We start from the raw sequence: 27,895 nt of genomic DNA on the forward strand, positions 1-27,895 counted from the left end.
ACTCACTCGTGCGCTGTGCTGATCAAAGGCTCTGAGACTCTTGCTCAGAGCCTGTGTCCTTCAATCATGTGGAGGAGGTCAACCTGTTTTTGTTCCATGCCCCTGGTACTCCATTGGTTCTCGGCTGTCCCTGGCTTAGCCATCATAATCTGCAAATCGATTGGGCTAAGAATTGCGTTTCTGGTTGCAGTACCTGGTGTTACAAAACCTGTCTGCGGTCCACTATGCCCAGTATTTCCATTACTGAATCTTTCTCCTCTGCCTCACCGTCCCAATGACTGCAGTATTAACTTATTTCCTGGTGCTCTATTGCCCACCAGTCGGCTGTATAGACTTTCTAAAGCCTGAGAGAGAGGCAATAGAGAGCTACATCACTGACTCACTAGCTGCAGGAATCATTTGGTCATCCAAACGTCCACCTTCATCTCCACAGTCTTGAACTGGTTCAGCTCTATGTAGTTCTGCCTGCACCAGTGCAACATCTGGTCCACCTCCTGTCTGTATGCGGACTGTCATCATTCTGGATCAAACCAATGAGAGTGATATCATCCACCAACTTTCGGAGTTGATGTGTTTCATCTGCGTTCGTCCTGCTGTTGTTCCCTCCAGGTTTCAGGTTTTTCCTAGATCTTTGTCTCTGGTTGCATCTTTTTGTTAGCATTCCTAGTTTAGGTTTTTCTTAGTTTAAGTTATGGCCATTCTCTTCTCTTGTTTGTATGTTGCCTCCTACTGTAAATAAAGCTCTCTCTCAGTAAGTCAGTCTTCAGTGTCTGCTCTTGGGTCCACACTCTCTTCTCTACATAATCTGCCTTGCAGGACGTAACAAAAGTACGAATTTTAGTAATTACACATTAATAAATAAATTCGATGAATAGACCACAAAAAACAAATGTTAATTTCTCACATATGCATTGAGAAATGAACATTTTTCCCAAACCAATTGGATGGAAAGCTTCAACGCTTCATTAGCCTTCATCCGGCTGGAATGTTGGGAGGCTGTTCTGCTCCAGGTTGCCACTATATTGGAGGTACAGAGCGTCAAACATGAAGTGGCAAATTCCAAGTCTTTCTATATTAGGGTGGAACTGAAAGCTTACCAAGTACTTAAAAAACAAAGGAGAGTTTGACAGTCTTTTGTTTGGTATTTTTATCATTGTGAACTAACTTCTATATTTGAATAAAATCATTAGAAGTAGTAAATAGAATATCTTTGTCATGATAATAGAAATATCGATTAAGGTTAGATGATTGATGCATGTATGGTTTGTTCTGGGGAGGGGGCTTAAGCTTTAACCTGTCTTCAACCTGGCAAGGTGGCACTGTAGGATTCAAGTTTTGACTAGTAAGGTTATTATCATTAATGAAAAACAACAAAATAACTAGAACTAAATAAACATTTTTTTAACTCAAATAAATACAAACAAGGGTTTGTGAAAAAAGGAAAACTAACTGAAACTGTATTGAGCGTTCCCGAAACGAATTAAAATCAACTAAAATAATCGAGAAAACGTGCTTAGTTTTTTTTAGTTCTTTGTTTTTGTGTGCGTCAAACAATAGTCCACGGTTAATGTGAAGTCTAGTTTCTATTTTTTTTTTCTTGTTGTGTTGCATTATGCCAGCAGATGGCAAGTGCATCATCATGTCAGGAAACATTGGGAGAAAGTGCAAGAGTCTAATTTGAGATTACTTTGAATATGACTGTTTTTTTGTTTGTAGAAAACAAAACAAAAAACAAAACACACAGTGCTTTTCTCTTTTTTTTATTTTTTACATTTTATTTTATTTCTTCTTTAATGCAGTGCTTCTAACAGCAACCTGATGGCTACTGGTCAGTTCGTAGGAGCATCACAAACAAGCGGAAGCATTGCGGAATATGTTTATTGAGACTGGGATATCAACATAACTATGTGAGTCAGTTGCTTTCAAAAAGTTCAAAAAGCACTTCACTTGAATCAAAAAATCACAACACTTAATGCTGCAAGAATCAATGGTCTCATAGGGACTAACACTGATATAGCAAAGCAGAAAAAAAACTAATAAAAGAGGCAAGAAAGCAAACCCTTTGTGTAGCTGGCTGAAGCATAAGTGTGATGATTCTGGGTCTTTGACCCAGTGGTTTGTGTTTCAACCAGACCTAAACTAGTATCGGTATTTTGTAAACAAATTGTATGTGGGATGAAAAAAATTCCTGTGTGCAAGTGTGCCTCCTCCATCGCGTCCACCTGCGACGGCTCCCGGGCCTGGCAGATCCCAATGTACTAAATAGAAATGAAGAAGTTAAAGAACTGAGAACAAGGAGGGAGGGAGGGTGGGGCACGTAAACGAGAATGAACAGCTTACAGAACTGGGGGAACCTTTTTTTTTTTTTTTTTTTTTTTAAATGACATCAGAAACAGCAGTATGCGACATTACGTGATGGCAGAGCTTCAGTTCATCCTTTGTCATTTTTTTTTTTTTTTTTAATAAATAGGACAGGGGGAATGAATGAGAGAGAGAGGGGGAGAGAAAGAAAGAAAACCAAAGGGGAGAAGAGACGGTGAGAAGGGGGGGGAAGAGAGACAAAAAAAAAAAAAAAAAACTCCTGGGTCACCTGTATGGAGAAAAAAACAAACAAACAAACAAACAAACAAAAACAAACAGAGGAGACAGCAAACAACAAAGAGCAACATAATAATAGAGAAAACAAAGCACCATCACAATAAACTAGCTAGTCATAGATATCAGTATTTACTAAGTAATAAACGATATTGTGCAGCACGCAAGATAGACAGCGCACAGTGTGCTTTGAGGCAGCAGCCAAGAAAGCTTTAGTCCGCGTCTGTGAATACCCATGTGTGCATACCTGTGTGGATCAGCATGCTTGCATTCCAAAGGTTTCTCCATGTAATGATCTGCTAGGGAGTGTGGGGGGGCCACAGCCCCGTCCTCCAGGGTGTGAAGCGGGTATGGAGGAGATCAAAACTCCAGACATCCAGAGGCCCCCAGAACACAAGAGACCATGGAAGACCAACAGAGGGGCAGCCGCGCCACTGTCCCAGTAAGAGCTGAGGAGAGTCCCAGATGAGGGCTCGCCCAGCAGCCGCGGAGCAGAAGTCAGGGGGAGTTGCAGTGACGCGCCCGTGAGCTCCGCCGGCCCCCAGCTGCGCCTGAGTGACCGAGCCCCAGGCCGAGAGGCCGGGGGCACCCCACCTCCAAAGGGGCCCGAGCGAGCCCCAGGCCCCAGGCCCCGACAAGCGGCCGCCAAGGAGTGAGCCGGTGTGTACCCGGACGCCCACCCCCAGACACAAAGAACCACCAACACACCGACACCTGAGGGAGTCCGCCACCGGCAGGGGAAGTGGTGGTGGGTGGAGATAGGCCTCCAAACCTTGGAGGGCCTGAGGTGTCCCCAGAGAGGTGGCGTCTGACACCCAACCTGACATATAGACACAGACATACAGGCACACACAGACACAAACATCCATTCCCACCCTCATGCTCTCATATGCACTCACTCCACACTCAACCAACGTGGAGACAGACATAAAGAGACGCTGTACACACGATCACCCTCCCCAAGCGTACTCTACAAACCGGGTCTAGGTGCCCCCGCCCCTGGAGGGGGGAATTGCACCCAGACCCAGGTGGTGTTACCCTTTTCCCTGCGGTGGGGAGAGGCAGACCGCCCCGACTCCGCAGCAGCAGGGAGGCCCCACACCCCAGACCGCAGTCGGACGGCCAACTCCTCCTACCAGCCCTCCCGCTCCAGCAGGCCGCAGAGAATGGGGGTGGGAGAAGACTCCAAACCTCCCTCCACCCGCTCATTGTAGTGTTGATGCATATGTGTTCTAAGGTGCAATTAAAACCCAGGAGGGCATGGAGCTACCTGCCAAGGAGCAGCAGGTAAGCGCATAGTCCCTCCTGCTAACCCTCAATGACTAAGTGTATTTAAAATTGAGAGGTGGGCAACGACGTCAGGGGTGGGGTGTACACCCTGATGGTGATTTGGACTCCGTGATTGTGCCCACCCCCAAGATCCTATATGTATGTGTAATGAGAGTGTGAATAATGTGAATGTCTAAGTTGTGGGATAAAATTGAGGCAGAGGCAGCCAGAAGGGGACGGGGGGGGGGGGGGGGGGGGGGGGGGGGGGGAGCCTCCTCTGCACCCTGGTGACATACCCCCACTCCAAGGCCCTGCATGTGTGGGTGGTTGTGGAGGAGCGGGAAGAGGGAGGCAGCTGGAGATGGGGAGGGAAGGAAGGGAGGGGCAGGTAACCCCTCCCTGGGGCCAGCTCCCCCGCTGACCCCAGTAGGCACTCCCACCCTCCGCGACCCGCCAGGGAAGGGGGGCCCAGGCCCATCAGACCGGGGCCCAGTGCAGTAGCGCCCCCCGGCTCCACAGAGCCCTGGACAGTCCACCCAACCCCACCACAGAGAAAACTGCACCCACCCCACCAACCACACATCTTCCAGACTACATAAGACGGTAAACGCCCAGGCTGAGATCTTCCTCCACCTCTCCTGTATCTCCCCCTCCTGCAGAGAGTTCCTGAGAGAAGAAAGAACTGGGGGAACCTATATAGATGACAACTGGAGGGAGCGTGTTTGGAGACGTGGTCCCGCTCCTGAAATTCCGATACATAATCTCTAATAAAAAAAGAAATCCCCCACTCGCCCTTGCTAGGTTAATAATGAGAAGGAAGACAAAGATGCCAAGTTTTCACAATTTTATATCAACCTGTTACAATTTCAATTTCACTTTTTTCCGTGGTGCCATGGACTTCAGTCTCTCTGGCTCAGAGTGTCTCTCTGGTCTCTGGTCACTCAGGAGACCCAAACGAACAAGGAGCACCACAGCCAGGCAGCAAACACCTTTACTGCGGGCCACAAAAACAAAATGTTAACATAGTTTGATGAGGTTTAAGTCTGGAGACTGTGCTGGCCACTCTTTGTTTTCAAGCTTACCTTGTTCTTTTTTCCTGAAGTAGTTCTGGCATAGCTTGGACTTATGTTCTGGGTTATTACCTTCCTGTAGGATGAACCCTTGACCAACTTGGTACATGCCAGAGGTATTGCATGGAGCTGGTTCAGGGTGCCTATCACTCTGTACAAGTCACCGACCCTGGATCCAGCAAAACAGGCCCAGACCATCACACTTCCTCCTCCATGTTTTACATTTTGCTCCATCAGTCCATAATAACATCTTCCAGTCCATGGCGGTGTTTCATCGCCCAGGCAAGCCTCTGTGTCTTATTCTGATGTCTTAGTAATGGCTTTCTTGCAGCAACAAGTCTTATCAGACCTGCATCTCTCAGCTAGTGTGGACAGAGTATTCTTACAACTCTTTGACTTCATCACCCACTGGACACCCATGCTTCAAATCATCCTGGGGCTCTTAGCCACCCCTGTTTTCTTCTATTGAAAGTAAGTGCTCTGTGTCATCAGTTCAGCACCATCTCAGCTGGTGTCAGCAACTCTAAGGGTGACACGGGCTGCTCAGACCGAGGAGCGAAATAAACAATGTGCAGACCATCGTTGGACTCCTGAACCCCGTTATTAACCTGATCACAAAGTATGGCTCTCTATTAAGTATGTTCCCTTACACACTGAATCATGCAAACTCTCACCTAACCTTATTAGACCTTTTAAAATAGAGGCTCTGATCAACCCTGACTCTGTGCAGCTGAATCTGTCATGCAAGATGTGCATTCAAAGTGTTTTTCATGTATCTCAGTTAAAACTCACCCTTTCCAGTCTCCTGTGCCGCCATCTCACCTCACCTGACCTGCCCAGCTCATTGGTAGCCCCCCAGTGTACATCGTAAGGAGGACTGTGGACAAGAGAAGATTCCTGGAGTCCACAGGCAGCTGCTCTGGACAAGGCCATGCTCTGGGCCTTTCACCGCCTCCACATTGATAAACATGGTTGGTTTCCAGCATGTTCCCATTAGGAGAAGGGGGTTCTGTCATAGCCCACCAGTCCTCCTGTGTGTTTGTGTGTGTGCACGTGTGCACATTAGTTAACCACACTTTACTTTTACTCCACCTTCTTCCCATGCATACCTGTGGTAATCAACCCACCTGCTTGTCGCCTGGTGATCGGCTGGATCACCACATCCAGCAGAAAGGTGGCATAATTCCCTGTAAAGTATACGCTCTACAACACTGGTCATAATTTAGAATTTTATATGTTTTTATTGGCAAAAATATTCTTCACAATCACATAACACCCCAGGTTTTACATATCAACGCAGCCACAAATCCTTACCAATGTAATAGAAAACCCCAAAGATTTAAAAATAATTCTCTGACTGGGGGGTCAGCCCAGAAATACCTATATCACCAGAAGCAAACCTATTTTATTAAGCCTTGCATGAATGTTTGAAAGCTCTTGTAATCACAGTGTATTGTTGCCTGCATTGACATGATGGTATATATGACCACACATGATTGTATCTGTCAAAGGTCTATTTGACCTTTGATAGGTCAAGGTCACCAAATTATTCAAGTTCACTGTTAGTAGATATGCCTATGGTATCATAACTTTTCTTGAGTTATAGCATGCACCAGATTTTCAGAAATGAAATCTGCGAGTTTTAACAGATGCAACTTATGGTATCAATTTGAAACTTATAGATGACGTCTTTATCAAATTGTTAAATTCGCAAGATTTTCAGAAAACTTGACCTCTGTCGGCAAGATATGAACTTGTCTGAGACTTTTAGTAGACGCACCTATGGTTTTCTAAATGCCACATCACATCATTCTTGAGTTATTGTGTTCACAAAATTGGGTTGTTCATTCTGCAGTACCCATCAGTCTAGGCTGAGCAATAACAATCAAATTCAATGAGCTAAAAGACTTTAATGTTTTTATTTTATTAGTGTAAAAACACACAGATTGTATATAGGTATAAAAATAAAACAAGACAATGAGAGCAGTGATGACCTAAAATATAACATGAGAATGTAACAATTGATACCAATTATACCCACACACATAATACAGTGTTAACTTGAGAACAAAGAAGAGCAGGTAAAGTTGATAGTTACATGAGAAGATGATGTCCTGATATTGTAGTGAGCATTTTGTTGTCATGATTTGAGTCCACTTGTCTTCTTAGAGGCAAAGTTCATTCCAATTGGAAAAACACATTCTGATTTATCAGCTTTATGATGTGATGAGTAATGTGAAAGTGATCTCTTCAATGACATAAATGCACCATCCAAAGGAGATTATGGATTACTGAATGGTTTGATTATTCCCACAGGTCTAAGTTTTGCTTGATACACACACACACACACACACACACACACACACACACACACACACACACACACACACCACCACCCTTCACCACCACCATTTGCTCTTACAGGCTTCCCATGAAGATACTGAAAGCATAAGAGTAATGCACTATTTTGAAACTAAAAAGGGTCGTCTGTTGTCCAGGAATTCATCTGCCATTTAATGATTTTCTCTTGTCACCTTAAAAACCAGTAGGTGGGTCACTACAGTGAATGCTCTACTGATTTGCCTTTAAGGCAGTAGATTGGCTGCTCCTGCTGTAGATGACCTTTTCAGAGCCAAAGACCTCACTCTTCTTTGAAAGACCTCCCTCTTGAACCAGCTGCTCTTTGGTCATAGTTGGCACTCCAACTGTCAGCACTTTCTTAGATCCTGAGACCCCTTCTGACAGTAGAGTACTTCCCTGAACAAGACGACCCTGGCTCCCCTTTAGCACTTTCGTTGACCCTGAAGGGGCCTTGCCTTTGACAACCATCATGGTCTGGGACCCAGACAAGCTCCCAGCTTGGATCAGGCCATCACTCCAACTATGGGTGTCACCATTCTCCACCAGCACCATTGCAGGGCCCTGGGCTTGTCCACTGGACATTAGTGTCTGCCCTTGAACGAATACTCCTTGGGCAGGTCCAGACTGTGTGTTGTTAACCAGTACCATGCCTTGAAGGTTGGTGGTTGGTGCCTCAGCCAGCAGCACAGTGTTGTGGACCTGTGGCTGGACTACATAATGCATTGGCTGCAACACAGGAGTGGTGGCGTAGTACACAGGCTGCTGCTGCTGCTGCATTAGGAGCATCTGGCCTTGATTTGCTAACCCTGTTTTCATTGTGTTCATCTCTTCCTTCACCTTGGCTGTACTTTCCTTTACAATTTCAGAGTGCTCCGTTGTCTTCCTGACCACACTCTGCTCCACTTTGGAGATGGCAGGCTCCAGTTTGGGTGGAGGGGAGAGCTTTTGTGCACTCATCAAACTTGATACTGAGGTTTGAGTATTGATGTAGGCATTAGGGGTAATGGGTAGCGCTTGTTTGTCATCACAAGAAATTGTCTTGCCACTGCACACCTCTGCGAGAGTCTTAAACTTTGGTCCAAGGTCATCAAGAAACTGAAGGTCATTGTCTGACTCCAAAAGGCTACAGCAGCCTACTGAGCCAGCAGAGGACCCTTGGCCCTCATAATCATACACCAACAAACCATCCTTCACGCCAAGGTTGTCCTCTCCGCTGACTGTCTTCTGTATAAAAAAAAAATCAATCAATAAAAAAATCAATACACTTTAAAAATAACGAAAGACATATTTATTGACGACAGTGACAGCCAATAAAAAGTGAATAATATCCACATAAACATTATTAGTTGCAACATTAACACGTGTGTTCACCTAACATCATTAGTAAAGCTACTACATATCACATTTAGTGTTAAAACTTTCCATTTAATTGGATTTAGTTGTCCATTTAGTTGTCAGCTAATTTCTCACCTGAGAGTAATACTGTGCCAGGAAGTGACGTGGCAGGGCAATGCTATCAAAAAATCCACCTTGCCTTGATTCTCTGGTCTCAAACTCTGAATGGAAATCAGTGAAACCCCTCATTTCTTGTCTGTAGTCAGTTGAAAAACCACCTTGATAGGTGCCAAATTTCATCCCATCAATGTCAGTGAGAGATGCCTCATAACCAAAACCTCCCGCTGGTGCCATTGCTCCATTTTTAACTGTGCCAATAGTCACAAGTAGTGGCCCTTCCTATAAAAGTCATACAATTGTTAGAACAGTGAACAGTTTTTTATTGTGATTAAAAATCACTTTGAAGGAGCTTTCACAAAGACATCATCATCGATGCCGAGATTATTCCCGTTTTCAACACTTAAGGTAGTTGCAGTCTCACCGTGTTTTCTCCCGGCCCTTCGGTGCGGTAGTCAATAAGGTGTGACTTGGTCTCAAAGTCAGGCATGTCACTAAAGAGGTCTGGAAACTTTACAGCAGATCCACATAAGCAGAAGAACAGTAGCAGAGGAATGACTGTAAAAAAAAAAAGTTTTATTTAAAGTTAAAGCTACAAATGTGGTGTGAGGTCAAAAGAAGGTGAAACAGTTTTTCAGAATGTGTAAAATCCCTAAAATAGATGTAATTACTGGGATTCCTTTAAGCTTTGGTAAGCTTTGGGGGATTTTAAATTGTTACAAAAGTCTAATCTGTTTAATTTTTGTAGTTATTGGTAGCAAGTGTAGAATAGTTTGGTCTGTAATTACTTTTGGCTATGTATTTCCTATTGGGAGAGACACAGGGTTTATTAGGTAAACCCTGCTAGTACCAGTTTATGCCTCTTTTCCTAACCTGCCTTTATTCTCCATAGATTCCCTATAGATGGTGTTGTGATGTGATTGGCTGATTATATATTTATATAATTAAAAGCTGACCAAGTCTACCTATAAAGTAGTCAGTAAGTGTTTTATTTAAATTTCTAGGTAAGAGAGTTACATTTTGTTATGGTTCGAGTATCAGTATAATTCTTTCATTGTCCTTTTTTATCTTATCAAAATTCTCAAATAAAAAAAAAAAAATCACATAATGCTTACTCAAGAGCAGTAGTAGGCCCGCTAGTATTAGCCCAATGCCCGCAGGTCCTAATGATGTTGTTTTTCTACCACGACCATTGCTGCCTTGGTTTCCACACACAACTCCATTCTCGCAGGTACAAACTTGGACCGTCATTCTCTGAGGTTCAGGGCAGGCGTGTCCCTGCTGATCCTTCACCACAAATTCCACTTCATAAACACCAGGCCAAAAAGCCTCCTGAGACCGCAAGATAGCTGTAGTGTCTGTCAGAAACCAGAAAAATGTGAAATAAGTATGTATATGCATTACTCATAGATTTAGTCTTAGAGTGTATATGACAGATTGTAATCCACATTTTTATCTCAAAATAAAATTTTAAAATTTGTAAAACAAACAAAGCAAACAACAGCAACAACAACACTTTAGTATATTGACCTTTTTTTGTCTTTTGTCATTGTTTTCTTTATTTAACTACTACATCTAAAAAAAAAACACCCCAAAAAAACTGAAATCATCATCTCACCATTTAGACGCTCCACGTTCCATTTCCCTTTTGTGTTTTCTGGGATAATCTCAAAGTGAAAAGGGGGGCCATTAGGATATGCGTCTTGATCACTGGCATTCACAATTACAGCATTTGCTGTGGTGCACAGAGTCTGGAAATTGCTGGTCAGGGTGGGGCAGTGGTCATTAGAATCTTCCACTTGGATGGCTATCGTACCAGTGGCTGTTTTACCAGGCATGTCTGTGGTGTAAAACCAGAAACAAACATATATAATCCAGTATTTATTTATTTATTTTTTTGCGTTGATATTTCTCCAGAGAGTTCTTCAACATTCATGCCGTACCATCTGAAATGCAGAGTATTTTGGCAGTATATGTCCCATTGACCAGGTATGGAGATTCCCTGTCAGGCATCTTGTTCAGTTTGATCTCAGCTGTCTCTGGGTCAATCGTTAGCCAGTTGTCAGGGTCTGAGCCTTTGGCATATCTACAGCAGAAATAGACCAGTTATGAGTATCACTATTATTGTGCACAGAAAGAGAAGCTGACACATATGTATGTGGACTGACTTGACTGCCTTAGCTGGTTGTCCAGTATCCCCATCTTTTGCAGGGTAGCTTGCAATAACATTTTTAATGTTAAAGGATTTCCCTTCCTCTGAGACAGGAATAGCTTTGATTTTAGGATCAAATCGTGGCCCCTCCGGCTGGTTCTTCACATTGATTTTGATAGGATAGGTTTTAAATCTTCCACTGCTTCCGCCACTTGCTCCACTTGCTCCACTTGCTCCACTGGCACCACTGGCACCAGTGGCACCACCTCCACCACCACCTCCACCACCACCTCCACCACCGCCTCCAAATGCTGCACTTGCTCCACTGCCTCCACTTCCAACTAATGGATTCTTGTTCCTGACGGCTAAGCCTAGTTCAAGGTTCTTTACATCCTCATAATCCACAGCCTGTAAATGACGGATACAAGAACATATCTTTTAGCTCAAAAAATAATTAAAATGATTGATGACACATAAGAAACAATACAGTGTTTTATATGCAGTGTTGCTATTGTTGATGCATTTTTGCTTTTTGTAAAACAAAAGGTATTATGGATTTTATATAAACTAACCTGCAAAATTATGCTCCTGTGCTATGTGTTATGAATGTTCTGAAAAAAATTGTTAAAGTAATGGGCAGTAGTCATATAGCAATGGCCAGTAAACCTCATACAGTGGTAATAGTTTTGTCTTCCAGCCAAGTACTACAGGGTAGTACAACAGGGACTTGACGCAAGCTGAATAAGCAAGTCAATGACAGCTTAAAATATTGGAAGGCAAAATTTAACGACTCCGAGCTTTATCGATAAGAGACACTTATCAAATTTTGGAATACTTTGAGTCTAAGTTCACATTGTAGGGTGTAATGCGTTCCAAAGTAACATATTATTGGAATGACATTATATAACTCTGTAACAAAGTAATGAAATGTGAAACCAAAGTAAAACAAATCTTCATATATGTGAATAGCACTCTTGTGAATGGCAGCATAGTCAACCATAGGAAACAATCATCACCCTGCAGTGATCAAGGTTCTGATCCTTACCTCATTCATAAGAGGGCCATTTGCCACAGAGTTTGACTTTGCATTTGCCAGATAGTAAAAAAGCTGAGTAACAGCACATAATTTCTTCTTAATTAAAAAGGTTGTACCTTGTCAAGCATTAAGATGCCTTCATTGGTGTTGGGGTCTGTTTTAATGCTGAAATACCCAGCCTCATTGCCTTTGACAATTTCAAACACAGCTTCCCAGTTGTCTGTGCCTTTTAGATCCAGGTCCTCTGTTTTGATTCTCATCACCTCCACTTGTTCTGTGTTCTCCTCAATGCTTCCTTCATACTGTAAGTGAAATGCATAACATGAAATTAGAGTTCAGCTGTGTCCGGATGTGTTCACTTTGCCCTAATCTCCTCCTATGTATATACTGTCTGTGCCACTCTGTTCTTGGTCACATCCTCACTCGTGTTGTGTGAGCCTCCTCAGTCTGTTCTGTCAGTCCTATCCTGCACATTATTTGTTTTCTGTGCCATTTGAAATAACTTTTTGATTTCAGCCAACGAAATAGTTATTTCACGCAATGACATGCAATTGGCTATTGTTCACGTGTTACTGTAAGGTGACCTTGAGGGTCTGAAAGGCGCCTATAAATAAAATGTATTATTATTATTATTATTATTATTATTATTATTATAAATCAATTCATAATTCTATGTAATGTTCTTTTTTTCTGGATTTTTGGTTGATATTTTGCCTCTCGCATTAAAATGAAACCACGTTAAAAATGAATACTTTTCTCTCTATGTGGCAAAATCACAAATTCAGCAGGTGGTCAAATAAATATTTCCCCTGCTGTATATGTTAATATAGAGAAATGTAAGGAAGAGAGGTACCTGATCTTTTTCCAGTCTGGGAGGATTGTCATTTACATCAAGGATATTTATGGTAATAGTGGTAGTTCCGGTGTTTCCCTCTGGATGTCCATTTCGATCTTGACCTTTTATCGTCAGAATGTATTTACTACATGTCTGAAATTAAAAGACATCAAAATAGTCATTAAACAAATACGTTTGTACTAGAGATGGCACGATACCACTTTTTTATGTCCGATACCGATACCGATATCATAAATTTGGATATCTGCCGATACCGATATGAATCCGATATAGTGTTTTTTAATCAACAAAACTGTTTTTTTAAATATCTTGCTGCATTTTGTATAAGTTCATACTCAAGTTTAAAACAACAACTACACTAAAGCTATTCTGTTATACCTGTATGCAAAAAAAAATATTTCATAGTTCAGCAATACTGATCAATCTAATAAACTCAAACCTACACCATCCTCCCTATTCTGGTATTTTAAAGAGTACTTAGCATAAATATTAAGCAACCTAACTAATAGGGTTCCAACTCCCAGCAACAACAAAAATAAATAAATAAAAAATAGGGAACCACCCCTCACACTCCACCTCATGATGCTTAATCGACGTAATCAACCTTAATTTGATGCAGTGTGAAAGAAAATGCACAGAAATCAATTATTTTTCAAGAAATATTAAATAGATTCAACATCTTTCTTCAACAGAATTGCAGACTGCACAGATGGTACCTTCCCAAAGGAAAAAGTACTATAGCTTACTAGGGTATATATATTAGACTTAATAGTTACTATATACAGTAATTGACTTCTATTCATTTTACATCAAATTAAAACTTTGGGTGTCAGATAATTATTTATTAAAAGCTCGACATTTTAAATGAGAATAAGAAAGAAAAGTATGTCTTTGTGCCCCTTTTCCCTGTTAATGCCCTATCGGCCCCCCTGGCTAAACTTTGCTAGATCCGCCCCTGCACAGTTACCAGCGTCAGCTACGTAGAAAAAGATCCTCCAGTAGAAAGTAATATTAAATACATTCTAACAATAGCTGATCAAGCTTAAATGTGCTGCTGTTGTTCAGCCGCTGGTTTCCTCTTTCTGGTGCAAAGTGGGCCAAAAGCAAACTAGAGACATGGACTCGCGACAGAAAAGCCGATCAGCTGATCGTTAAGCAGTTTCATGATTGAAGTAGCAGCAGGAGAGGCAGTCGCTTGTTAAGCTTAACGCAGGAATGCTTTACAAACAGTTAGAGATGGACTTACACACTTGCTTTACTTCTCTCGGGAAAACTTTGTCGGAGATGAAATGCCAGGTTGCTAGCGAAGCTCCAAATGCTATTCAGACCACCACAGGTCCGGCATGCCACAGCCGCTCTATCACGTGATGCATACTGCTCCGACGTGCTAACGTTCTGAGGTGAGTTATGGCTTGTTGCAAGTTTTGTGAGGTGCTTTCGTGATATTTAATGGATCGGATTACATTTTTTATTTTTCTCCGATATCCGATCCAGTAATTTAGGTCAGTATCCGACCGATACCGATACGTAATATCGGATCGGTCCATCTCTAGTTTGTACAATACTGGAGTTAGAACAGAGACTTGGGATGTTATCAAGATGTTTCATTCATCATTTTTGTCATAGTATCTAACTGAATGGACTGAATGAAAATAATCATTGTTATCTTGTAATTACTTAAAGGATTTGAGTTTCATTAACACAAACACAATAGAGACTTTTATTTATGGAATGGTCAAAAGGTTGACAGATTTGTTAAATAGGGTAACAAGGACCCTCTGCCTTTACTGTATCCAGAATATTTGCCCTTGGATGTTTGCTCTGGCTTGGTAAGCTTGTTCCATAATAATGTCTCTAAAGGCCCTTTCTGAGGACACAGAGATCGAGGAATGAATATGACAGGCCATTGAAACACAAAATAAAAAACAAGCTCAATTGTGTCGACGACTGTGGTTTACTGATAAAAACTGCCCCTTCAGCTGCCACTGATTTTACTATATGCTCTTTTACTATATGCTCCAGTGTATAAACAATTTTTTTTTTCTGATAAATAGTTATTTCCCCCCCCCCCCCCCCCTCCCCCTCCCCTATATATAGCCATATATAGTGGTTATATATCTCACCACTATCCCATGTTATTAAAAGAACTTTCTTGAATCATATAGTCAAACATACATAGTTCATACCTCTCTGTCCAGAACAGGCCTTTTAACAAAGATGGATCCACTTTGTCTGTCTATGTAGAACATATCTTCCGCTGGATTCTGAACTATGATGCTATAAGCAATCTGAGAATTGAGATTTCCTGGTTCATCAGCATCAAATGCAGTGACTGTCGTAACCAAGGTATCTGTAGCATTAAATGAAAAAACAAAACAAAACTCAATTTAATTTGAATTTTAAATTTTAAACAAAACTTAATTTCACATTCATTGACACTGTACATGAGAAAAACAGACATTCTGTTCTCCATATTGATATTGTGCAGTGTCCTGCCCTGGTTTTAAAACAATGATACAAACTTGTCAAGAAGAGCTCCTAACTGTTGTGTGCCAAATAATGCTTTTTACATAATGAGCAAATGTTAACAGAAAATTGTTATTTACAAGATCAGACAATAAATAAATATAAAATAATAATAATAGTGAAATAACATGAACTGCAGAACGCAGGCTGTCTGTAACCTCCAGCAGCTCATTGGAAAGACTTTAGCAATTTGATCACTCAATTACACAAACACTAGAAAAATCAAAATCCTTTTTGTTTAATTTATAATTCAATCATTTCGTTTTACACCGCTCACTACCATTACAAATTTGAATGAGATTCACACCACTGACCTTTAGGACTGAGCTCATCTACTTCAACAGGTTCAACATCTGGAAATACTGGAGAGTTGTCATTCTCATCTACAACCTTGATTCGTAAGTCAATTTTTTTTTCTGCAATTGTGCCATTCTTGTACATAGCAACACCAGACAACTGAAAGAGTAGTAGATAGAAATGTAACCATTGTTGTTCGTTATTTAGCTTGACATAAACTACAACGCCTTGCAGTATGGATTTACCACCAGTAAAGGTGCATTTTACAAGTTTAGGTGACAAAGGTTAGTGAAACCAATTTAATATCAGAGCAAATACTATATATTACAGTGAGCAACAGAAAAAATATCTTTGTAGAACGTTATATTATCATGGCAAAATTGGTCTTTCTTCTTTTCTATAAAATGCCATCACTTCATCTTTCTTTACACAACTATGACTGAAATGGTATCCTGTAACCTTTAACATGTTTCTAATTGGCCATTGATATGGTCGACAGCTGTGGTCACATGTTTACATGCATTCATCATAGGCATGAGTGCCATGGTCGTTTGGAACTTTTAATTATTTCTTTGAAGTGGTCCCAATTATATATACAGGCTTTTAAGCACAGTCCACATTCATTTGTGCAATGTATCAGCAGCACTGGGAGCAAATAGTTCCAGAACATGGTGCAATCATCACCATGCTGAAAAGCTGGTACAGGGTTTTCTGGGCTTGAAAGACCGAATAGCCTAATCTTTGTCTCGTCTGCGGCAATAAAGCGCAATTTTGGCTTGATCATGTGGGCAGATATAAATCTGTGTCAAACTTTGAAGTCGTAGATTTTGGAGCAGGAGCTTCATTCTTGGTCAGCACCCTCTCAGTCCATGGTGATGTAAAACTCACTTCACTGTGCACAGTGACTCTGGTGTTCCAGCAGTTTCCAGTTTATGGCAGGCTTGAGTGTTAGAGGTTCCTGGATTGTTCCTGAACATCTGAACCAATGTCCTCTCATCTGAGGGTAACAGCTTGGATCTTCTTCCAGAACTTGGCAAAGTGGTGGCATATCCAAAAACTTGTACTTGTATATAATTATTTTGATGATGACCTTGGAATCTGTAGTTGTTTAAGAGTGGTGAGAGGTGACCTTCCTAACTTTTGTAGATCTGCAATTCTCCTCCTTAGTTATTCACTAAGTTCCTTGGACTTTACCATTGTTCTGAGTTCTTAGTGAATCCAGTGAGTGGTTCAAAAAAATCCTTTTTATGCTGTTAAAGAGAAACTACCTGTTGTAGTCAATCATGACTAACTCACTAACGAGAAGTTAATGAGTCAGTCAGCCTGTACAATGACTGTGCAGCCGAAATGCTGTACAATCATTTGGAAAAATGATTGACATTGGATTTTTTTTTTTAGTCCTTTATTTAACCAGGTAAAAAAAAAAAATCTCATTGAGATTAAAAATCTAATTTCCAAGAGAGACCTGGCATCATGGCAGCAAAAGTCAAAAATACATGTACCACATGAGTACATAAAAAGAAAAGGTCAAAGAAATGGCCCAAAATTACCATGACATTCATTCCGATGATGAGTATTTGTAAACGTCCACCACAGCTGTAGATAATTCTTAAACTATGTAGACTAAAGCACTGTATGAATGTATTGCTTAATGTTTTTTATAGTCTGAGGTGGTCATTAAGACGAGGAAAGGCGTATATAAATGGCAGTCCATTTTGAATTATCTTAATATTTAATGTATTGAGGACAGCTGTTGAATCTTATTCCATACTAAAGAAGAACTACAGGAGGACTCACGTTGTAAGTATCGATCACTTCCCTGTCAAGCAATTTAGTGACACGAACATCACCAGAATGTTGGTCAACCACAAAGACATGGAAAGGAAATTGGTTTGCCCCAACACCTTCCAGGGAGTAGAGAAGATTTGAGCCAAACTGAAGATCGGATCGAATCTGAAACACAAGGTGGAAGACTTCATTATTTCACCACATATGCACCAAAAAACTGAAGTTGTCTATTTCTTTAAATAATTTGTTTTTAACATGAATTCTTATTATGTGTGAAACTGATTTATTCTTATTCTTACAGCTGGTGGTGTTAAATTGTCAAATAATAAAACATTTTTTAAACAGTATGCTAATAATCAAAATCAAAATATTTCAATACATAAAGGAAATTAGGGGGTCACAGGTGCTCCAAGACAGTAACTAACTAAACTAAATTAAATAATACAATAAGGAAATAAAAGAAAGAAAGTAAAGAAAGTAAGAAAGAGAGGTTAAAGTATGGAAAACTAAAGCAGGCTGCATGATGGCTGACACATGCACACTAATTATAGGTAATAAGTTTATTACAATTCTTCAGTGTTCTCTTCTATATGTTTTTGGTTGCATAACTTTCAAATAATAATCTGAATGCATTTGAAATCACTGTCAGCAAGCAAGAAAATAATGGGGGTTTAAAGATCCCTTCACAAACAATTAGACAGTCTTTATATTTCATGAAAGCCCTCTTACAATTGGCACAACCAAATCCAATAGGATCCCTATTTTGAGCCAGCACCTAGAAATGCTAATGCTATTGTTCAGAGGACTGATTGCCCAGTGGTTTCTTACAGTCGATGCTTTATCTATAACATAAAATGTTTCAGAAAAGGTTAGGCGATACCTGAAGAAAAACCATCTTGGTGGCACTAAAAAGTCATGGTTAAACATTGAATTACTTCACTGATACATGGGTATTTTTTTTTTATGACAGGCATTTATGCTTAATAATCAGGAGACAGAATTAAAGTGAAATTAAGTATCAGTGACTTACCTTAGCAATCGCCTTCTCTTTAGTGTAATCGAAATTTTCCTTAAGAGGCTTTGGAGGAAGAACCCATTCTCTCTTTTTTCTTACCAAACTGGATCCAGAGTTGTGATTCTGTACAGCAAGAGCTTGGAGCTATAACACAACAGACACAACACAACAAACTTCAATACTCTTACATAATAGCTTTAGTGTCTGTGATCCAGAGTTTATGTTTTGGGCATTTTTGACCTTGTTTACTTTTATTGTAGTGATCTGTCATCCTATTTGCTGGTGCTTCCTCGCTTCCTGATATGAATAGTTCTTAGTTTCTTGTTCGTTTAGTCTCATTCTTTTGTGTTTCCTGTTTTATTTTGTCTGGTTAAGTCTGATTGGTTCCTCGTTCCACAGCTGCCTCCACTTCCCTGATCATCCTGCTGTGTATTTATTGGGTGAGTTTCCCTTTGTCCCTCGTCGGATCATCAGTTCATCTGCTCATGTTTAGTTTTGCCCCGGTTAGTTTTAATTTGGGTCCACTCTCTTTCCACTTCACACGATCTGCCACCGCAGACCGTGACAATAACATTTAGGGCAAAATTAGAGTTTGTTTGATTCTAACAATCAAATTAATATTTAGTATGACCACCTTTATTCTTTAACTTTGTTAGGCAAACTTTCTTGTAATTTAAGTAGTTTTCAAGAACAATGCTTGTCTCTTTTGCCTGTTAACTGCATTTTGTCTCATTCTCTGTCAAGATGATGTTGAAGTCTCTAACCTCTTAATACCTAGTGTGACATATTTGATACATACAGTTTTTGTGAGTTTCAAAACTTCTACATTATCAGTTTGATTTCCCCCTCCTGAAAAACCTAAAAAAAAGTGGCACAACACACTTTAAGTAATTTTAAAAAATGCCAGATGTAGCAAATACAATACAAATTAAAAGTCATATATGGAAGTTAAAATCTTATTAATATTTAAACAGTTTTGTCAGATGGTTCAATAAACTCTCCATTTCTCCAACTTTCCAAAAAAGTTGACTTTTCTGGCAATTATTTCATCATTCACTGTGGGTTTTTCTATCCATGTATCCTTTTAGTGTACTGACAGTACACTAAAATTATACAATATAACTGTCATACAGAAAAATGAAGCCACTCAGATGGTCCTGGCTATACTTCTGTTCTGTTTTCATAGTTCCATCAATTTTGACAAGAATTTCCACCGTGTTTAACCATGGCTGTAGACACTCACTGTTGGAATATCTCAGCCTTTTCTCCCTGTTTTCCTATTTTAAGAATGCCTTGTTAACAGCCACCGTTCCACTAGGACCATTTCTGAAAAGGCTTCAGTGACCAATAGATGGACCAAATGGAGTGTGAGATTCTTCTCCTAAGCCTTGCGTCAGTTTTTCCCACTTCTTTAGACATAGCTTTAAGATGCTGTCCATGTACAGCACATATTTTTTTAGGCTGGCCGCTAGGGATGGGTATTGATAAGATTTTAACGATTCCGATTCCATTTTCGATTCTGTTTAACGATTCGATTCTTTATCGATTCTCTTATCGATTCTTTTTTTTTTTTTTTAAAAGGAGAACACTAAGGTCGATTAGCTCAGAGCTTTGTTTTATATCTTCTCTTTGAACAAGATAGAAATTTAGGAGTAACATGGCCTTACAAACCCAACAGTGAGATCTTGAGAGATCCAGCCTACGGCTCTTCAATGGGGTGTCACAGGGTCCCCAGGAAAAAAAAATTGTAAATGTAAAATAATAAAATAAATATTCTTGTGAGACATATCACATATTGACGGGGTCGGGTTATGTTAAAAAGTATAAATTGTTATACTTTGTTCATTGGTTCAAAGGTACCCCACACTTCTTTTTTTGTTTGCTTGTTTGTTCTGGTGTATTTTTCATTTGAACTGTTACTCTGCCAGAGTACTCATATTTACAAGATGGCATTGAACGCCCCATTGGTGTATCAGGAAAACTATTTTGTACGTATGTTCCTTGAAGGGGATTGAAGTCGTTCTTTTTTCCACCGCAGCGAAGGGCTAGGAGTAGGAGAGGAGCTGCTGTATGTTTTTGTTATCGAATCGATCTGATTGTGAAATAAAGCATATGCAGTGAGAAAGCAACTCCAGGAGTCATCCCTGCCTTAAAGCTGCAACATTCTTCTGTAGCAATAACAAAGTATAACATAAATTGTTCTGTGGCAATTACACAAGAATATCCAGTAATGTCCCTGCCTACAATTAAACACATTCACTTACCAAAAATCGGGGGCATCTGCTGTGGTAAATGGGTGCAAGCCTTTGACCACAAACTTAGACACTGCTCGGTGACATTAGTCTATCCTGGCCTGAAAGGAGACGCTACCGGTAGACTGCAGCGACAACTGCCAGCGAGCGCCAGCCAGACTCTGTCTGTCTCTCTCATCATGGTCACCTACATGTACAGTAATGGCAGGTCTTGTAATAAGGCAGATTGCGCTAACATAATATGCACTGTTAGTTGATTATTTACCTGCCGCATTAACGGGAGAGGACGTGCAAACGTTAGCGCTGCTGCTGGGTTGAGAGTCACGAGTCCGGAGCGGAATTAAAAACGCGTGTCATCGCGTGTTTTGTGAGCAAATGCTTTTGCATATTCGTAGTGTTTCCTCCCTTAAATGAAATATCTACTTTGCAAGTTGCCCTGTTGTCATCGGTTCTCATAAAGTATAATCAAACTTTTGAGCGTTTGAGCCGCTTAGGCGCCATGTTTCCTGCCAGGTAAATGACGCTCCGCAACGTGGTGACGTCATTCGGGGCGACTGGAATCGATAAGGGAATCGTTTGCAAAAATGGCAAACGATTCCAAGGAATTGAAACAGTGGGAACCGGTTCTCAACAAGAACCGGTTTTCGATACCCATCCCTACTGGCCGCATTCTTTTTTGTCCTTCACTTTTCTAGCTCCTCAAATTTGTCAGGGACATATTAATGATAATATATGTCAGCACTCTTAGGACCCAGTTTTATATTGATATAGTTTATTTTTGCTCTCACGTTTACACAGACTTGTTCTTTATTAGTCAGGATCAACGTTAGAAAGCCTTGCCAGACTGTTTGTCTTTGAAAACATATAGAGGACTTCTGCCCTGTTTTAATCATCCTGATGTCAATGATGCGTTCAGTATCACTTGTATTGCCTTCGATATGTGCAAAACTACACAATTAACAATATGAGTGTCAAAAGTGTCAAAACATTAAAGTAATGTTAAATGGTTAAACAGAGAGACAGACAAGGAAACCTGAACAGACATCAAAAAGATAATGAAACCAAAACTAGAAAAAAAAAACATTTTAAGTGTATCTGATGTCTGATATCCTTGTGTTTGTGTTGTTCCTGTGATATGAAAATAATGCTAGTTCAGGCTTGTCATTGCATTGTATGTCGTATGTTATTAATGTTGGTTTATTAGTGATAGTTTTTAAAAACTATATTGTCATTATAATACTGGTCCAGGATCAGCATCACAACTGACCAATGGCAGTAAATAATAGGAACAACACCAGCACACTTCATCACATACACCCCTGTATGTCATACCTCTCATTAATCTAAGTGGAAAGGAGCTGAAAGTAACTTTAATGTAAATGGCTCGACCTTTACATTTTCTAATCTAATGTTTTGAAATTAGAATCACCAGTTAATCTAACGTAAGTCGGTAAACAGCTTTCTAGCTGGTAAAGTATTGGCATCACAGGAGAAACACACCCAATCACTCCATCTAGAGAAAATTTTCACATGGAATACTTCAAGCTTCCAGAGAAGGGAGTGCTAAGTAGAAGATGCACGGCCAAGTATGCAATGACGGCTAAACATTTTCAATTACACCTAGTTATAACTACTATCAGTGAGTTGGATGAGAAAATTATGTTGTGTTTCTATATAATAGCAACAACTCATTTGCTGAAACATCTTCCAGAATTCAGATAACAAAAAATAAACAAAGACATTTCAAAACCAGTTTTGTTAAGTGGTGAAATAGCTTTTTCTTTTTTGTCTTCTTCTTTACTTTTTAAATAAAAAAAAAAGCACTGAACTCACCGCAAACACCAGCAACACAAACACGGGAAAAGAAGCCCGAGTCATGATCGGGGAAAACTCCAAACGAATGTTATCCGATCAAGTGAACCGACAGAGTTCTGGAGGCTATGCTTCCGGAATGTGACAGCTGAAGTGAGATGAGGTGGCTTATCACATAGCTTATCAAGGAGGAGGGACTCTTTCTCCCTCTCTCTAGCTCAAATACACAATGACACCCCCCCCCAGCATCAAATTCAAGAGAAACATAGATAGTCGATCTTTTACATGACTGTTCATGTAAAGACTCCTGTGTAAGTGTGTGAAGTGAGGGCAAAGCCAGGGCCTTGTAAGGTGAAGCATGTAAAGGTAACTCAAGGTAACTTTAATGCCAGTGTTATCTGGATTCACTTATCACAACATCAGCAATCAACTGTTTCATGTAGCTGAATAACAACATGCTAAGTTAACCCAGGTTTTATTCTAAGCATTTACATGACAGAGTTGGCGTTGGCAGCATGTGGCCATCCGTAACTATAAATAAGTGTTGTGCCAGCAGAAAGACTGATTTTACAAGGGCAGATAAAACTTTGTAGCCGTATAAATGTCTGTAATAAATAATAAAATTATTAATAATAAAAAAGTTGGACAGTAGTTTAGTATTAAAAACCTGTTCGAATGTTTGCGTGCTATGTTTAAGAACAGAAAAGAGCTACTATTTTTGGCCTATGTGTAAGTTAACAGACTTATCAATATGACACTGATATAGTCGACACCTTCATAACTTATTACTATCATAGGTTTGAGGAGTCTTTCAGCAATGATGGCACTTTTTTCCAAAGAGACTGGTCAGTTGTCCGAGATCAATAGATGTAATTCTATACCTGCTCCAGAGCAGGTGAAGTTTGAGAAGGAGATTGAACGGAGGGAGACGGACAAAAAGGACGAGACAAACAAACCTAAAGACAGGACTGACTTAACTGGGAGACATAAACTAGAAATACTGATAAACTCAAGAGCACAAGCAAACTGAACTAGAAAATAGAAGACACACACAGAGAAGATAATAATGAATAAAATAGACTCAAAATTGTGTAAACAGAAAACACTGGGTCAGTAATCCAGGTAATTTTCACTTCAGCCACAGTTTATTAATTTAAGTATTTATTTGTATTATATGTTGTTTTCCTTAATATGTCAATATAGTGAACTTGGAAAGTGTTAACTGAGGTTCCATGCAGTCTGATTTTTAAAAATGTGTTTATTTTTTTCTCCATGAGAAGTCAGACCCTTCTGAAAGATTAAATTCACTGTCCACACTTACATTAATTATTCATGATTTCTTAGACTTTTCCCATTCAAATTTGAAAGAGTTTTTTCTGTGGGTTTACCAGTCAAAATGTGAAATTCTTTTTGAAAATAATATCCTCTCTAAAGACAGGGACTGTCCATACTATGAACTATTTGTTTTTAAATAAATGGTAAATGGTCTGGTTCAGCAGCACTTTTCTACAACTTTCCTATTTTTTAATCTATGCTTAAGTGCTCTGACAGTCCCACACATGCATCCTTCGATTGACGCATCACAGAAGGAGCAGCCAGGATCAGTAGATGACCTGCTCTACTACCAAGTCATTACTGCTTATCCAGGTCCAAATGAATGAATGTGTCGAAAAGATTAGAACAAAATACATGATTTTAGAGCAACCCTGAATTTGTTGGATGAAAATATTAAGCAAAGAACAACAGTGCTCACTGTTGGGTTTGATAATATGTGCCACACCCAGACAAGTCATATAGTCTAAACATGTATGTCATTGTTTTTGGTTAGGGTTTTTTTTTTTTTAGGTATATACCTTATTTTTGGCACTCAGATATATATATCCTTATATGCTGCCATGATTATTTCCCGCTCATGATTTGGATTTCTTCTGTTAGTGTATACTGGCCTTTGTTGAATATGAACCTTGTTAATCCTTGTTTTTATTTTAAGCCTGTGTTCTATTGTCATATATTCACCATAGATATGGTTTGTTTGTGTAAAGTGCTACAGCCTGAAGATAACCTCCTGGCTTCTTCCAACAGGAAGAGGTGTGCTGATATATTCACACAATGTATAGAATCATCTATAGCTCAGGTAATAGCATTTTTCTAGTCTTAGTAATCACCCAAAGCACTCCAGACTACGAGCCAGATTTTACCCATCTTCATCTAGCTCATATGATTAACTAATTCGGAATCACCAGTTAACTCAAAACATGGCTTAAGACAAGGGAGGGAGGGAGCAAATCCCATACAAGTGCAGGGAGATCATGCAAATGTTTTACTTCTGATATTTATCTAACGGAAAAAGCAACTGAAATGTGAGAGCAATTCTGTGGAACTCCATAATCAACTTAAGTGTTTGGAACTGCCCAAGACTGTCATAGTCAGGAAAGGTGTGGTGTTTTTCCACTTCAAAACAGGTGTGTCTCTATGAGTCATCATGCTACAAAACCAGTTTTTAATAGCACTGAGTTCCTACCTTAGGGCAGATACTGCCGTTGGCAATTTGGATTGGTTTAGCTAGGGAAAAAAAAAAGAATGTTGGCTGCAGAATACAGAAATAAAAGCAGCTGAAGAAGAGTTTTTGGCATGGTTAGATTGTTTTTGTCAAAACACAGGGAGGGGCCAGTCAACCAGGTTCAGTGTTCTCACGTCCTGTTCCAGGAAGTTTCACAGTGTTTGTAGATTGTCAGTGAATAGATTTGTAGTTTATTGTATGTTCATGTTAAAGCTTTTACAGTTTTGCCAGAAGGTTGTAATTTTGACAAAAGGGACAAGATGACTAGGTACAAATTTCAACCAGCGAGTATTGAGATATAGGTATTTGGCTATGCAGAGTAAAGCACTCTCAAGTAAAGGAGTATGCATATATGAAATTTTCTACACTGTGATAAACCCTTGCATGCAATACGTTTGTTCCTGTTCCTGTATTTTCCTGGTATAAGTGCAGTAGAAAAACTGGGTACAAAAGTGCTGTATAGGAACCAGTCCATTCAATAATTCAGTAATTCATCTGGCAAAATAAAATCAGTTTACACTATTAACACTGTATAGGAAACCCTTCTAGGTGTGCAATCAAGGGGAGATTCGAGAACTGAAATCGGGACCAGTTTAACAACAAAAAGGTGGGAAGCAGCAACCTATGCAAATCAGTGACAGAGAAATGAACAACTGAAATACCACCTCTCACCCCCTTACCCACCCCAGTTGCTTATCATGTGGTTTATGGTGTTGTGATGTGGATATGTGTGTGCTCTCTTTGTTTTCTGTTCTCATGCTGACCTCCCATAAGGAGCCCAGCAGAAATAAAAGCAATTAATTATTTGATTAATTAATTGATCGATAAATACACTCACATCTATTAATTTTAAACTAAACAACAATACACAATAAAATAACAACCACAAGCTACAAAACTTGATGGCACAAGGATGGACAGCAATGGGAAAGGCATGGTTAGCAACAATACTGAGCTATAATACTCAGGCCTAGAACGTATCCCCTACACCAGTATCACCAGTCTTGTGCTGTCCAGTTTTGGTGAGCACATATTGCTTGTAGCCTCAGATTCTTGTTTTTAGCTGACAGGAGCATTACCCCGTATGATCTTCCACTGCTATAGCACATCTGCTTCAAAGTTTGATCTTTTGTGTATTCAGAGAAGTGATTATTTAACTACTGTTGCCTCTCTATAAGCTTAAAGTGGATGAGCATGTCTGGCAAAACAACCACACATTCAAAGTCCAGTAAAATCTCCTTTCTTCGTCCTTTGTACCAGGTTAGATCATTACATGCATGTTAGCTGGCTGAAGCAATTATAAGTATGCATGAGGATTCTGGCAGTGAATTGTTGTGTTCTGTACAGGGGCTGGTTGAAGTGGGTCAGAAATCATAGGATAGAGTCATATGTTTCAGACTGGTTGAGAAAATAGTGCTTCAGTTGACTGGGTTTAAAGTGTTTCACCTACCAGTTAGCGAAGAGCTGTTTACTGTCATCAAGGGATAGTACCACAAACAACAGGCTGGTGAGCTACTTATGCTTGTGCTGTGGTGGCTCCCTCTGTGAGTTCCGGAGAAGACAATAGTTATAAGATACAAAAAGCTAAAGTGAAACTAAGTGTTAAAGTAAAGTTAAAAGATGCCGCTGCATTTTTTTGAAGACTGCACACATACACATTTGCGTAGGTTGCACACTCCCTCATTTCAGAGTGCTTCACTCTGCATAGCCAAATACCTTTGCAAATGACACAGTCACAGACAGAGACGGGGTGGTGTTTTCTTTCACTTGAAAACAGGTGTGTCTGTATGAGTCATGGTCCCAGAAAATAAAAGTGTCTATAACGTCAGTTAATGTCTATCTTAAACATCTACTTTCATGAATTCTGCATGAAAAACAATTAACAAAAGACTATCAATGGGAATAAAAAACACTTTTCACTGACCTATAACAGGATGGTAAACGTATTAGAAAGTCAACTAGGCAGCCAGAGTCTGGAATGTCTGCTGGTGACTACCCATCAAAGCAATATGCAAAAGTGAATTCCTTCCTGTATGGACATGCTTTTAGACATTCACTGTTAAATGAATGACTAAGTTAAAGGAGGGGTGGGGGTGGGGTGGGGGGGTTCTTGCTGCCAAAAAGTCCGCTGAATCTTTGGGAGGACATAAACAAAAGGTTTTTGTGCCAAATGCTGATCACACACTGAGTCAAACAGTCAAAATTAAGGTAAAAAAAATTGTCTCAGAATCAGTTTCCTCACCAAATCCAGATTTTGTGCCTCCATTAACTACACTAAGATTGCTGTTGCTCTTTTGTAACCTATGGCCATTGGTATTTGTAATTTATAAATATTATATCATTATTATTTATTATTCATAATGGTCATGATCAGAAGAAGAAGAATTTATTAATTATAATACATTGGGAATCTGCTTTATCACAGTAGCTAAAATATGAAAAAAATGAAATAAAAATAAAACGACTGACTGAATAAAATCATGTATAATTAAGTGCATGGCCAAAAACAAACACATGCTGAATTTCTCAGTAAGTCGTCAAGTAATGTTGGGAAATTTTTAATGGAACCAGAATGGTTCCACAACAAACATGAAAACACAGGGTGTAAGGACGGAGAGGTGTGTCTGTCTGGTTTTTCAGGTTAGGCTTCTCTGTTAAGTCCCTGATCTTCTTCCTTTGTCCTCTAAGCTCCCTCCCCACTCGAGCTTTTACAACATTGCCTCTATAGTTTAAAGAAACCTGTTGTAGATTACAATGAGAAATTACATGAGCCATTCAAACAAAGACGATGTCTTTCACAGAAGACTAGAGAACCTGTAAATTTTGTGTCGTTTTGGTAGTTTTACAACATTAT

The 27,895-nt window shown here is 39.8% G+C and overlaps 1 protein-coding gene across 2 annotated transcripts; it reads right to left on the reverse strand.

The window, feature by feature from the left end:
* Positions 1-6,149: 6,149 nt before the first annotated feature.
* On the reverse strand, positions 6,150-22,633 carry LOC146555275 (desmoglein-2.1-like). Of its 2 annotated transcripts, none has more exons than XM_085252970.1 (14): positions 22,503-22,633; positions 18,433-18,561; positions 17,412-17,567; positions 15,632-15,773; positions 14,978-15,141; positions 12,789-12,923; positions 12,052-12,237; positions 10,916-11,307; positions 10,691-10,833; positions 10,366-10,587; positions 9,863-10,105; positions 9,172-9,305; positions 8,766-9,029; positions 6,150-8,516 (listed from the first exon to the last, which is right to left on the reverse strand). In XM_085252970.1, the coding sequence occupies exons 1-14, from the start codon at positions 22,545-22,547 to the stop codon at positions 7,506-7,508; spliced, it is 3,366 nt and encodes a 1,121-aa protein (XP_085109096.1). In that variant the 5' UTR covers positions 22,548-22,633; the 3' UTR covers positions 6,150-7,505. The 2 variants fall into 2 exon arrangements, with proteins under 2 accessions (XP_085109096.1, XP_085109095.1); XM_085252969.1 differs by having other exon boundaries at positions 6,150-8,519.
* Positions 22,634-27,895: the final 5,262 nt, after the last annotated feature.

The sequence above is a fragment of the Mchenga conophoros genome, linkage group LG17 (genome assembly GCF_057382185.1).
Source record: "Mchenga conophoros isolate Kocher_MC1m ecotype Shallow Benthic linkage group LG17, M_conophoros_male_GT1.1, whole genome shotgun sequence".
NCBI classification, from domain to species: Eukaryota; Metazoa; Chordata; class Actinopteri; order Cichliformes; family Cichlidae; genus Mchenga; species Mchenga conophoros.

Bases quoted from the DNA above. Each gene is read 5' to 3' on its own strand.
- LOC146555275 (XM_085252969.1), bottom strand. From the start codon at position 22,547: ATGACTCGGGCTTCTTTTCCCGTGTTTGTGTTGCTGGTGTTTGCG. The intron at 10,834-10,915 runs GTCAGTCCACAT...TTTCTGCTGTAG, and splicing joins CAACCAGCTAAGGCAGTCAA to ATATGCCAAAGGCTCAGACC. The intron at 10,588-10,690 runs GTACGGCATGAA...TTTACACCACAG, and splicing joins AATACTCTGCATTTCAGATG to ACATGCCTGGTAAAACAGCC.